Here is a 14067-nt window from a genome sequence, read left to right as displayed (position 1 = left end):
TAGTGACTTTATTGAGTGCAATATCACTCTACACCTTTAACAGACCAGGTATGTCTCTCAAATGTTAATATTCAAAACATTTGGACAACTGTGCTGGGTTTTTTGCAGGTGAATGTACTTTGAGTACTAAATAAAAAGTATCCACATATCTAAGCCTCTATGTGTCCTCTGTCTATTTGCTGGGTATGTAACTGGCGCAATATGCCACCAGTGGCGTGTCCCAGAAGCACCCTCTGATGAGAGGGGGAGTGAGCACAGCAGTGCTGTGCGGCTCTGCAGGGATCACACCTCCAGGCCCCCTAGATCTATTTGTTTTGACGGTGGGGCCTGTAGAGCTCCTGCACCCTAAGTCCTTGTTGCCAGCTTGGGAGCATCTGAACCTCCGCAGCCCCTCGGTCTCTCTGCTGCGGCCTTGGGGGAGGAGAGGGGGAATCTAGCTCCATTACCGGCATGTTCTCTCCCTGCTGCTGGCTCAGGGGATGCAGAGAAGGGATGGGGGTAGCTCCATCAGTCCGGTTCCCGGCCGGGCGGCGCAGGGGGAATGAACCTAGCCCCGGTACTCCACGCTCTCTCCGCTTTGCCAGCTAGCTGGAGGAGGAGGGAGGCGCAGACTCCTGCTGCCTGGGGCTAGATTTGGGGAGGGAAGACAGAGCCCGCTGTGATTGTTCTGGTGGCCCTGGGGAGGCTGCTCTCCAGCCGGACCAACCTCCTCTGTCCCTCCCAGCGCAGGGGAGCAGGCCGGTGACCGTGGAGAAGCGGCTGCCAGGATCACCCTCCCTCTCCCCGAGCACCTGAGCCTTGACGGGTCCGGGGGGGGGGGGGGGCGGGGGCGGCTGGGAGGAGGTGCTGCCTTCGCCGCAGCTGCTACTTGATCTGCTTCCTGGGTTTGCTTTCGCTTTTGCAGGGTCGCTCCAGGGGCTGAGGCACTTGCTCGGTGACGAGCACCGAGCCCTGCGCTACCTGCGAGCCAGCAGCGAGCAGCTCCCGCTCCAGATCCGCCCCTGGGGCAAAGCTGGTGGTGAAGTCCCCCACCCCCGGATTGCCTCCTATCTCTGCAGGCCCCCAGGTCTCCCCCACCGTTGCAGACACCTGGGGGGAGCTGCCTCGCTAACCGCGCTACCCGGGGCTTGCACCGACCAGGTGGAGCCGGGCTCCCGAGGCGATGATACCGCTTTGCAACCGAGCTGGGCGCCACCTGCTGCGGGTGGCCGGGGCGAGCCAGTGGCTGCGTCTCCTGAGCCCCCCGCTGAGCAGAGGCTGCCATTCGGGGGAAGCCCAGGGCGCCCCGGCCAAGGCCACCAAGAAGAGAGGCTACGACATCACCAGGAACCCCCATCTCAACAAGGTACGTGCCCCGCCTTGCCAGCCCTGAGCCTGCCCCACGCCCCGGCCGCAGGGTGCTTGGCCTGGCGAGCCCCCTGCGTATTGCACCGCATCCACACTCCAGAGCGGCCCCACGGGCTGGGATCGTGCGCGGGGGCACGTGTGCCAAACTCCCCCGGAGCGGGTGTTCGGGGCACGCGGCCAGCGAGAGACCCAGGGGCCGCTTGGATATTGTTGTTATGGGACGGAGCACGTCGGGCCCCCCCCGCGTGCCATTAACCAATCAAAGCCTGGCCTTGCAGCCGGCGTTTATAGCCGCGGCTTTGATTGGTGCGTGGGGGCCAGCCGCGTACAGGACTGGAGCCCAGCTGTCGGCAGAATGACCGGAGGGTAGCCCGGGAATGGCTCCAGCTCTCCTTGGAGAACTGTGGGGGTCACCAGTTGGGTGAAATAACACAGCCCCAACGTGCGTTTAAATTTCCCTCCTGTCACCTCACAGAACCGCTCACTTTCTGATTGGTCTAGGTAGGGCCACAGGCACTTACTTGCCTTTTTCAGTCTGGGACAGTCTCCCATTTCTCTTTTTGTGTGTATTGTGGTAACACTCACACCCGATTGGGGCCCCCTTGTGCCAGGTGCACATTTAACTGGTCAAGTGTGTATTCTCCAAAATAACTCCATTCAACCAACAATTAGTGCCGGGGGAAAACGGGATAGCTCCTAAAAAGACCATTTCTAACAGGTGGGATACTGCAATGCATTTCGCAGTACTTGGTAGTTAGGTATAGAACCAGCCATTTATTTCTTTGATTAAGACATGCAAGTTTGAGTTTGTTTGCTTTTGGGTTTGTTTGGTTTTTAAGCTTCTCTTGAATGGGTTTATAGCTATCTGTTCTATGCCCTAAATAGTATTTTCCATGTAGAAGAGGAAGTCTTGATTCTCAGTATTGCTCAAACTGCAGCATAGACAAACTTAATAGCAGGATAGCCTATTCTTCGTTCCTTACTCAGGAAGAACTCTCAGGGAATCCAAAATAGGACCTGAAAGTAATTTAGCTATGAATCATACAGCTCAGTATTTTAGATTGAATTTGAGAATCATATAAATGTGTGTGTTTCAGCAACATTGGGTTCAGATTTGTTACATTAATATTGTTACTAATTATTCAAAATACTTTAGCTCTATTTGAAATCATGCCTACCATAAATTTGGCAATGATTAGATAGTTGACAAATTGTCTGTTACTTTATACTCCTGCTGTCGGTTGTATCCACCCGTTATCTCTTATCTTGTACTTGGATTGTAAGCTATCAGGAGTAGGGACCATATTTTATTTTAATGTTTGTACAGTGCCTAGTGCAGTGGGCTTGGGCCTTCAAGTGCTATTTTGATATATACGATTTTGCATCCCCAAATATATAGGAGCACTATAACTCAAGGCAGTTCTGCATGTGCAGCTTTGCAGATTATCTGTATATTAGGGTTCTGGACTTCTGCGTCATTTTCAATCACTTTATGGCAAAATCTGTAAGGCTGAAAAGATTATGAATATTGTCAGCTATACATGAACACTGATCAATTGCTAGTGCTAAAGCGCTGCAGATAATTTTTGTTCAGATGCTATCTTGTCATCTAGCCTTGTGCAATAATACTTTATGCAGAGCAAAATATCTGGCGTTGCTACTGAGATTACATGTATTGATTATTACTGAATAATTATTACCTTAACCTTTGAAAGTGAATCACTTGGTATGATGCAATATGATATTGCTTCAAATTGGCATGGTTTGCACACCTGGTACAAATCATCTCTACGCGATATTTCTTTATAACAGGGGTGGCCAACCTGAGCCTGAGAAGGAGACAGAATTTACCAACGTACATTGCCAAAGAGCTACAGTAATACGTCAGCAGCCCCCCATCAGCTCCCGCCCCTCCCCCCCTGCTCCCAGCGCCTCCCACCCACCAACAGCCCCACCGATCAGCACCTCCCCCTCCCTCCCCACACCTCCTGATCAGCTGTTTCGTGACGTGCAGGAGGCTTTGAGGGGGAAGGGCACTGCAGGCTCAGGGGAGGAGGGAGGAAGGGGTGGAGTGGGGGCAGGGCCTGTGGAAGAGCCATAGGTTGAGCAGTGAGCACCCCCCGGCACATTGGAGAGTTGACGCCTGTAACTCAAGCCCCGGAATCGGTGCCTATACAAGGAGCTGCATATTAATTTCTGAAGAGCCGCACATGGCTCTGGAGCCACAGGTTGGCCACCCCTGCTTTAGAACATGATCCTATTCCCGTTGAAGTCAATGTCTAAGCTTCCATTGGGTACTTCCTTAAGAATCAAACTTGCTGTGAAGGGTTTTTTTCTTCCATGAGGGCTATGGAAGACTCTTGTTAAGAATTAATGTACTTGGATGCATGCAGAGGAAGGGAGGAAGAAGAGCTTCTGTCAGCAGTGAAATATGTTGCAGTGTGCAACACCTTGGTTTCAAATTCCATGTTTCTGCCCATATCTTAAGTACTTATATGGCCCTGTTAGGATAAGAGGTGAGTGCCTCACAATCTTTCATGCATTTATCTTTACAACACCACTGTGAGGTAGGGAAGATCTGCTAATTATGGTCCATGGTTTATCTGTCTCTCTCTCTATATATATAAACCTGTGTATGGCTCTCCAGTAACTGGAGCTGTGTACTTTGTTCTTTCTGAGCAATTCAGAATAGGCTTTTATTTCTTTACTGGACATACCACAGAATATTATAATTACTAAGGAATAAACTATCTTCATTTGAGGTGGGATGTTCCAGGCAGTTTATCCAACTTATCTGTGATCATGGAATGGTATGTGGTAAGGATCATAGCTGCTGCTTTGGTTGAGGGTCTGAGTCTGCTATTTTCATGTGAATTTGCCAATTTCATGTGAATTTGTCATTTCCAGATGCTCTTACATTTTCAGATAGCAGCAATGTAGTGTCATACTGTGTAATAAGAAAAGGAGGAGTTGTGGCACCTTAGAGACTAACAAATTTATTTGAGCATGAGCTTTTGTGAGCTACAGCTCACTTCATCAGATGTAGCTCACGAAAGCTTATGCTCAAATAAATTTGTTAGTCTCTAAGGTGCCACAAGTCCTCCTTTTCTTTTTGCGGATACAGACTACACAGTATTCAGAGTAGCAGCCGTGTTGATGAGCACCTTGGTGCTCTACACTCTGTATTGGCTGCTATGGTAGCCTAATAGCTCCCCAGTGATGTTTAGGTGTGGGGTTTGACATCTAAATTAATGGCTTAGGACCCAATTGGCCAAAAGACTGTCTCTCTGCAGCAGAGTCACATGGAGAGTGAGTTAGTTTAGTAATCAATGTAAAGGCATGAGCTCTACTGATTTAATACAAAGGGAGCTGTTGTCTGGGCTCTCTGTGAGGGCCTTTTAAACTTGAAACTCATACCTGTCCTTTTGCCTAAAGTAGCCTGAATTGACTGATATTCAGGGGAGACCACAAAGCCCAAGAATTTTATTTCTAAGTATTTGTTGAAGCTGTCTAGGATAGGATAGGAATAAATGGTCAGTTCTCACAATCGAGAAAGGTAAGTAGTGGGGTCCCCTGAGGATCTGTATTGGGACCTGTCCCGTTCAATATATTCATACATAATCTGGAAAAGGGGATGAACGGTGAGGTGGCAAAATTTGAAGATGATACAAAATTAGTCAAGAGAATTAAGTCAAAAGCTGACTTCGAAGAGTCACAAAAGGATCTCACTAAAAAGTAATGCACACTGGAAAACATAATCGCAACTGTACATTCAAATGATGAGGCCTAAATTAGCTGTTACCACTCAAGAAAGAGATCTTGGAGTGATTGAGAACAGGGAAATGGCCCAACTTGATGATCACTTTAGATAAGCTATTACCAGCAGTACAGTGGGGTGGGAGGAGGTATTTTTTCATGATCTCTGTGTGTATATAATGTCTGCTGCAGTTTCCATGGTATGCATCCGATGAAGTGAGCTGTAGCTCACGAAAGCTCATGCTCAAATAAATTGGTTAGTCTCTAAGGTACCACAAGTACTCCTTTTCTTTTTGAGAAATTATTAGGGGTATGGAAGAGCTTCCATATGAGGAGACATTAAAAAGACTGGGACTATTTAGCTTAGAAAAGCAATGACTAAGGGGGGAATGTGAACCTAACGGCATCCCAGTGCAAGAGAGTGCGGGGCTCAGTGGTATCTGCTAATGTGTTTCCACTGGTCTGACCAGTTTATTGTATCCCTGTTCATTAATATCATACACTGTATCTGATGTGTGTCATTTAAGGTATTATTGGAAAATTAATAACACACTGATCGTTAATATTCTTGCCCTGGTGTGTGTATAGTAAATGCCCCAGGGACCATACAAGTATGAAGAAAATGTGGAACTAAAATGTGTTTTACCGGACAAATCTCGTGAGTGGGTAAACAGGTTTCTCCCAGCCAGTGCCTCCAGACAGGTGTCCTCAGAGGTAATTAGCAATCACATGTCAAGTGGCCATTCATTTGCATTGCAGAGGGCAGGCACAGATCAATCTGCATTTTAGTGGGGAAAGAAACCACTATGGTTCCTTCCACGACCAGATCCCATGTCTCCTTCCTCCCAGCTTGAATGCACTTTATTTTGTGTGTGTGTGTGGGGGGGGGGGTAAAGTTCAGAAGAATCCATTTCAAAGGGTCACTGGACTATAAAAGGGATAGACAAAGAACCCCAAGTTATATTTCACCTAAGAAGACAAAGGTACTGAGCACTTCGTCTTTGTGGGAGAGCCTGACCCAGTGTGAGGTCAGACATCTCGTTGGAGGAAGAGTGGTAAGAATCTTACCTTGAACCAAGTCTGTAATTTTGTTAAGTCTTAGTCTCTAGAACAGCGGTTCTCAAACTTTTGTATTGGTGACCCCTTTCACATAGCAAGCCTCTGAGTGTGACCCCCCCCTTATATATTAAAAACACTTTTTTATATTTAACATTATCATAAATAAGTTAAGGCAGGCGGCAAACAGGCCCCTGGAGGCAAAGCAGGGTTTGGGGAGGAGGCTGACAGCTTGCGACTCCCCCCATGTAATAACCTCACGACCCCCTGAGGGGTCCCAACCCCCAGTTTGAGAACCCCCGGACGAGAAAGTGTTTTTGACTTTTATTTGCTTGTAACCATTTCTAGCTCTGTCCTTTATACCTGAACTCACTAAAAGTCCTATCTCCTTTTCTTAATAACTTGTTTTACTTTTAATCTAAACCAACCCAGTGCTGTTTGAATTGAAGTGATAAGCCATGCATTTTGAGGAGCAAATAAAACCTTATTATTCCTCTGAATCGTCCAGCAAAGGGGCCCCTCACTGGTCTGGGATTCCATCCCAGAACTTGACAGGGATATGAGAGAGGGCTATAAAATCATGAATGGAAAGTGACTAGGGAAGTGTTATTTACCCCTTTTTATATCACAAGAACCAGGGGTCACCTGATGAAATTAATAAGAACCAGGTTTAAAACAAACATAAGGAAGTGCTTCTTCACATAACACAGCCAACCTGAGGAACTCCTTGCCAGTGGATGTTGTGAAGGCCAAAAGTATAACTGGGTTCCAAAAAAGGATTAGATAAATTCATGGAGTATAGGTCTATGAATGGCTATTAGCCAAGATGGTCAGGGACACAACCCCATGCTCTAGGTGTACCTAAACCTCTGACTGCCAGAAGCTGGGACTGGGTGACTGGGGATGGACCACTCAGTAATTGCCCTGTTCATTCCTTCTGAAGCATCTGGCACCGGCCACTGTTGGAAGCCAGGATTCTGTGCTAGATGGACCAGTAGTCTAACCCAGTATGGTTATTCTTATGACTGAGCTGATGCACCCACTAGATATATACTGACGTTATCACTTTATGCATGTTAGAGGCCTGTGTGTGCAGTATAAAAGCAGTCTGTTTTCAGATATCTTTGGAGAGTGCCCAAATCCCCAGGATTTGGGACAAGCAGAGGTGGTGGGAAAAATGGCTTAGAAAATAAGGGAGCACGAGGAATCTAACTACTCAGATCCAAAATCAACACCATAGTCATAGAAATGATGCTCCTCCAGGAAGAGCTACTGATTAAACACTCAAAAGCCCTTTCTGCCAACATAGAGCAGAGGCTTTGTACTCTGAATGTAAGCTGGGTAAATACTCTGGGGGAGGAAATGGTAGGATATAGGGATTCTGGATTTATAGCCACTGCAGTCATAAACACCGCCTTTCCCTCCTGGATGGCCAACAGCTATCTCACTGATGGATTAATTATGTCTTGTATCTCTGTACCCCGTATTTTCTGTCCTTGATCCTCTCCAGGGGTTGTATGACATCTATAGTATCCAGCAAAGAAGGGGCATTGTCCAATGTGCAGAACTCCTGCATCACTTTGGTGTAAGGCCTGCCTATCCCTAGAAAAGACACTACGCAGGTGGTGTCAGAGAGAAAGCTTTGGATTCTTTGACCATGGGATGGTGTTCGAGAAGGAGGAGTGCTGGGCAGAGACGGGCTCCACCTTACGAAGAGAGGGAAGAACATCTTTGCGAGCAGGCTGGCTAACCTAGTGAGGAGGGCTTTAAACTAGGTTCACCGGGGGAAGGAGACCAAAGCCCTGAGGTAAGTGGGAAAGCGGGATACCGGGAGGAAGCACAGGCAGGAATGTCTGTGAGGGGAGGGCTCCTGCCTCATACTGAGAATGAGGGGCGATCAGCAGGTTATCTCAAGTGCTTATATACAAATGCACAAAGCCTTGGAAACAAGCAGGGAGAACTGGAGGTCCTGGTGATGTCAAGGAATTATGACGTGATTGGAATAACAGAGCCTTGGTGGGATAACTCACATGACTGGAGTACTGTCATGGATGGTTATAAACTGTTCAGGAAGGACAGGCAGGGCAGAAAAGGTGGGGGAGTAGCACTGTATGTAAGGGAGCAGTATGACTGCTCAGAGCTCCGGTACGAAACTGCAGAAAAACCTGAGTGTTTCTGGATTAAGTTTAGAAGTGTGAGCAACAAGAGTGATGTAGTGGTGGGAGTCTGCTATAGACCACCGGACCAGGGGGATGAGGTGAATGAGGCTTTCTTCCGGCAGCTCGCGGAAGCTACTAGATCGCATGCCCTGGTTCTCATGGGTGACTTTAATTTTCCTGATATCTGCTGGGAGAGCAATACAGCGGTGCATAGACAATCCAGGAAGTTTTTGGAAAGCATAGGGGACAATTTCCTGGTGCAAGTGCTAGAGGAGCCAACTAGGGGGGGAGCTTTTCTTGACCTGCTGCTCACAAACCGGGAAGAATTAGTAGGGGAAGCAAAAGTGGATGGGAACCTGGGAGGCAGTGACCATGAGTTGGTTGAGTTCAGGATCCTGACACAGGGAAGAAAGGTAAGCAGCAGGATACGGACCCTGGACTTCAGGAAAGCAGACTTTGACTCCCTCAGAGAATGGATGGGTAGGATCCCCTGGGGGACTAACATGAAGGGGAAAGGAGTCCAGGAGAGCTGGCTGTATTTCAAGGAATCCCTGTTGAGGTTACAGGGACAAACCATCCCGATGTGTCGAAAGAATAGTAAATATGGCAGGCGACCAGCTTGGCTTAACGGTGAAATCCTAGCGGATCTTAAGCATAAAAAAGAAGCTTACAAGAAGTGGAAGGTTGGACATATGACCAGGGAAGAGTATAAAAATATTGCTCGGGCATGTAGGAATGAAATCAGGAGGGCCAAATCGCACCTGGAGCTGCAGCTAGCGAGAGATGTCAAGAGTAACAAGAAGGGTTTCTTCAGGTATGTTGGCAACAAGAAGAAAGCCAAGGAAAGTGTGGGCCCCTTAATGAATGAGGGAGGCAACCTAGTGACAGAGGATGTGGAAAAAGCTAATGTACTCAATGCTTTTTTTGCCTCTGTCTTCACGAACAAGGTCAGCTCCCAGACTGCTGCACTGGGCATCACAACATGGGGAATAGATGGCTAGCCCTCTGTGGAGAAAGAGGTGGTTAGGGACTATTTAGAAAAGCTGGACGTGCACAAGTCCATGGGGCCAGACGAGTTGCATCCGAGAGTGCTAAAGGAACTGGCGGTTGTGATTGCAGAGCCATTGGCCATTATCTTTGAAAACTCGTGGCGAACGGGAGAAGTCCCGGATGACTGGAAAAAGGCTAATGTAGTGCCCATCTTTAAAAAAGGGAAGAAGGAGGATCCTGGGAACTACAGGCCAGTCAGCCTCACTTCAGTCCCCGGAAAAATCATGGAGCAGGTCCTCAAAGAATCAATCCTGAAGCACTTACACGAGAGGAAAGTGATCAGGAACAGTCAGCATGGATTCACCAAGGGAAGGTCATGCCTGACTAATCTAATCGCCTTCTATGATGAGATTACTGGTTCTGTGGATGAAGGGAAAGCAGTGGATGTATTGTATCTTGACTTTAGCAAAGCTTTTGACACGGTCTCCCACAGTATTCTTGCCAGCAAGTTAAAGAAGTATGGGCTGGATGAATGCACTATAAGGTGGGTAGAAAGTTGGCTAGATTGTCGGGCTCAACGGGTAGTGATCAATGGCTCCATGTCTAGTTCGCAGCCGGTGTCAAGTGGCGTGCCCCAGGGGTCGGTCCTGGGGCCGGTTTTGTTCAATATCTTCATAAATGATCTGGAGGATGGTGTGGTTTGCACTTTCAGCAAATTTGCGGATGATACTAAACTGGGAGGAGTGGTCGATACGCTGGAGGGCAGGGATAGGATACAGAGGGACCTAGACAAATTGGAGGATTGGGCCAAAAGAAATCTGATGAGGTTCAATAAGGATAAGTGCAGGGTCCTGCACTTAGGATGGAAGAACCCAATGCACAGCTACAGACTAAGGACTGAATGGCTAGGCAGCAGTTCTGCAGAAAAGGACCTAGGGGTGACAGTGGACGAGAAGCTGGATATGAGTCAGCAGTGTGCCCTTGTTGCCAAGAAGGCCAATGGCATTTTGGGATGTATAAGTAGGGGCATAGCGAGCAGATCGAGGGACGTGATCGTCCCCCTCTATTCGACACTGGTGAGGCCTCATCTGGAGTACTGTGTCCAGTTTTGGGCCCCACACTACAAGAAGGATGTGGATAAATTGGAGAGAGTCCAGCGAAGGGCAACAAAAATGATTAGGGGTCTGGAACACATGACTTATGAAGAGAGGCTGAGGGAACTGGGATTGTTTAGTCTGCAGAAGAGAAGAATGAGGGGGGATTTGATAGCTGCTTTCAACTACCTGAGAGGTGGTTCCAGAGAGGATGGTTCTAGACTATTCTCAGTGGTGGAAGAGGACAGGACAAGGAGTAATGGTCTCAAGTTGCAGTGGGGGAGGTTTAGGTTGGATATTAGGAAAAACTTTTTCACTAGGAGGGTGGTGAAACACTGGAATGCGTTGCCTAGGGAGGTGGTGGAATCTCCTTCCTTAGAAGTTTTTAAGGTCAGGCTTGACAAAGCCCTGGCTGGGATGATTTAATTGGGGATTGGTCCTGCTTTTGAGCAGGGGGTTGGACTAGATGACCTCCTGAGGTCCCTTCCAACCCTGATATTCTATGATTCAAACGTGATCTGTGTCACAGACACTGACTTCAGTAGTACCTTCAGTGTGACCCCTTGCAAGGACCATGTGGCAAAGATGTAGAATGCAGTGCCAGCACAGATTGGGTTGGAAAGGGCCTGGCTCCTCTGATTGCCTTATCTGTGATCAGCTGAAGGGGGAGAAGGTGGTGCTGGGTAAATTTAGAGGTGAACCGGCACTCCTGTGTAACCTGTGCCTGGCTGGGCAGGAAGACTTTTCTCTGGGGGTCTTGGACTCTGTTAAGAAGGCTGAGGAACCTTTTCCTGCTACTTTCTTCCCCGGAGTTGTCTCATGATACACAACCGTCATATGGCCAGGTGCTGTCTCCTCTTCCTTGTGCCATTTACGGTTTGTCGGGGGCCTTTTGCCACTGGGGCAATTCAAGCAAGAAGACAATTTACTGATCGTTACTTATTGTCAGTTATACATTATGGCCACGTTGATCCATAAATGTGTTCTAGTCACCCCAGTTTTTCCAGGGCTGTTGTGAATCCACCTGCTGTCCCTCCCTGGGTACAAATGCATTTAGCCAGCTAATTGAGCTGCAAGACATGTAAACTCATAAGCCAGCCAGCTCCCTCTTGGACCACACATTTGTGGAGGCTCAAGAACTTAAGTTATTGCTTCCAAAATCAATTGTATTTTTTCCTCCCGCACCAAACTGCCTTAAGTTCTGCATTATTCAGTTGGTAGTTTAGGGATTACTCATGTAGTTTGCTGAAATGCCCACTCCTGAGCCAAATCAGTGTTTTCCTTTGGAGATCTGCCATTGCAAACACTAAAGACGTGACGATCTGGAAGTCAGTACATTTTAGAGGATGGCAGAATATTGGCGTTATTGTTCCTGTCCGCCGCTCGAATAGATAACTCAGCATGCTTTTCTGACAGCTGCAGTGCAGATGCAGTGGGTAGAAGGAGGTCTTTTATATGTCTGGCTAATATATTACAGTTTGTCTGTACTGATTGCCCTCTTGGACTTTTCATGCAGTCTACCTTGGGGACTTATACAAAACCAAATTGACTAGTTTGGATACTTAAGAATGAACCCAGTTAAGGGGAGGGAAATTAATTTCCTCACTGCTGGTTTCTGCTCCATCATCGTTGGAATGTACCACTGGAATCTGGTGCATTATTAGAACGCCAGAGTCTTCTTTTGAGCTTTTCCATCGACGCTCTGGGTGCAGAGTTAGGCTGAGTGCTTCTGGCCGGAATGTTCCACTGGAATGTTGGGAATCAGCGACACAGCCTGGTGCACATGGAGCCATGTGGGTGCTACCAAGTAGGTGAGGCAGCACTTAAGTGGTTAAGCCTAAAAATAGCAAGAATAATAGGGTGGGTGTGTTTAGGGCAAAATGAGGCATTGAGGTGACCGGCTATCAAGGTGATGAGCATAGTATAAGATGGGTGCTCAGACTGGGTGGGTGCTAAGACTGAATCACAGTAGGCTTCTGTGTCTATGCTCTGAGCTCGGGGGGTCTCTATCCTTTCTATTCATTTGGTCGTCTAGATGTAGGATGGGAAGAGTTTTGAGCTTGTGCTCTTGATGTTGAAGGAGTCCCCTTCTGGCTGCCAAACAGATGGGTGCTTTTCCATCACTGTATTCCTCAGCCTGCAGGCCCCCAGGAGATTGCCCTGATGGGAACAAACAATACCTGAAGCCATTCTGCGCCCTGGAAGGTTATACTTTTTAAGCCTTGTTTGGTCTAGAGCTAATACATTCATCATCCATAGTGCTGGCTAGTGCAGCACACAGCATAACTAGTCTCTGCTAATATTTGGCATGGAGACAAATGTCTCCTCCAGCTCTGCAATGCTGGGCCAAATTCATCCTGGGTGAAACTCCATTGACTTCAGTGGCAGCAGCAAGGATGAATTAGTCTCTGTATCCTGGGGGATCTCTTATATTCCAGATCCACCATTGCTTTGTCGCTGTTTGTTTATACAAGGCCCTGCATATGAAGTGGGAGGCTTCTTGTTCGGTTCCAAATATTTCCTGCTAAGGGCAGATCGTAGCATTTTGGGACAGAGAAGACGAGTCAAGGATATTGAATGTAGGAAGCAACTGGTGACCGCAATCTAAAATGCTGCTTATTGTATTATGAACAAGCGACTGACGTAAAGCACGAAGTATCAGAGGGGCTGTGTTAGTCCGTATCCCCAGAACAATGAGGAGTCTGATGGCACCTTAAAGACTAACAGATTTATTTGGGCATAAGCTTTCGTGGGTAAAGCACGAGCTGGGTTTGGCTTCCAAGCACTTCTGTCCTTTGACTTGGCAACAGCTTCTGGTACCTCTTCTGTGTAACCAAGGCATGCTAGGAGGGTACAAACTTCCTTGTCTATAGACTTCACAACACTTACCTGACTCATAATCCCTTGCAGGCTAGATCACTGCAGTGTTCTCTACTTGGGGCTACCCTTGAAAAGTAGATGATGATGAACGCCGTGGATTCTCCTCTTGAGTGTGAGGCCTGAAGGAGGGTATAATGCTGGTGCTCTGAGATCTGCCCTGGCTCACACCTTTACTTCTGAGTGAAATATATGATTTTGGGTTGTGCTTTCTCTCGAGGGCCCAAAATGTGTTGGGTCCTGATTATTTGAGAGGCTGCCTCTCCTTCAAGTGTCCAGTGCCACCCAGAGGATTCAGGGGGCCTGGGGCAAAGCAATTTCGGGGGCCCCTTCCTTAAAAAAAAGTTAGTTTTGCCACCCCAAGCGGTGAAGAAAAAAAAAAAAGAAAAACCCAAGTCGTGCTGCCAAAGAAAGAAGAGGACAGGAGGACCCACCGCTGAATTGCCGCAGAAGACTGAAGCGGAGCAATTGAGCTGCTGCTGAAGTGCCACTGATGAGGAAGAGAGGGACTAAAAAACCGTCCACTGAACTGCTGCCAAAATTGCCCCCCCCACCCCGTCTGTGGGGCCTGGGGCAAATTGCCCCACTTGCCCCCCCACTCTGGGCGGCCCTCCAAGTGTCCCTCACGATGATTAGGACATTTCTGCTGTCTGTTCCTGGTATCAAACCGTACAAATGCGGTGGCTGTGTAGAAGGGAGAATGGTGGTGATTGCGACATGGTGAAAACTGACACCATGAGTTGGGGAGGGAAGGGGGCTCTGCTACAGCAGAAGCTCATAGCGCCTGA

General features: G+C 47.9%; 1 protein-coding gene across 1 annotated transcript in view; it reads left to right on the top strand.

Annotated features, from left to right (window-relative positions):
• Positions 1-853: 853 nt before the first annotated feature.
• ME3 (malic enzyme 3) overlaps positions 854-14067 on the top strand; it is a 171317-nt gene continuing 158103 nt past the window's right edge. The window contains exon 1 of the mRNA XM_048841750.2: positions 854-1345. Within this exon, the coding sequence (XP_048697707.1) occupies positions 1163-1345 (183 nt within the window). The 5' untranslated portion in view covers positions 854-1162. The remainder of the gene's footprint in view (positions 1346-14067) is intronic.

The sequence above is a fragment of the Caretta caretta genome, chromosome 1 (genome assembly GCF_965140235.1).
Source record: "Caretta caretta isolate rCarCar2 chromosome 1, rCarCar1.hap1, whole genome shotgun sequence".
In the NCBI taxonomy this organism is placed as follows: domain Eukaryota; kingdom Metazoa; phylum Chordata; order Testudines; family Cheloniidae; genus Caretta; species Caretta caretta.
Note: the sequence above shows the minus strand (reverse complement) of the source record. Positions and strands in the feature narration are given on the sequence as shown.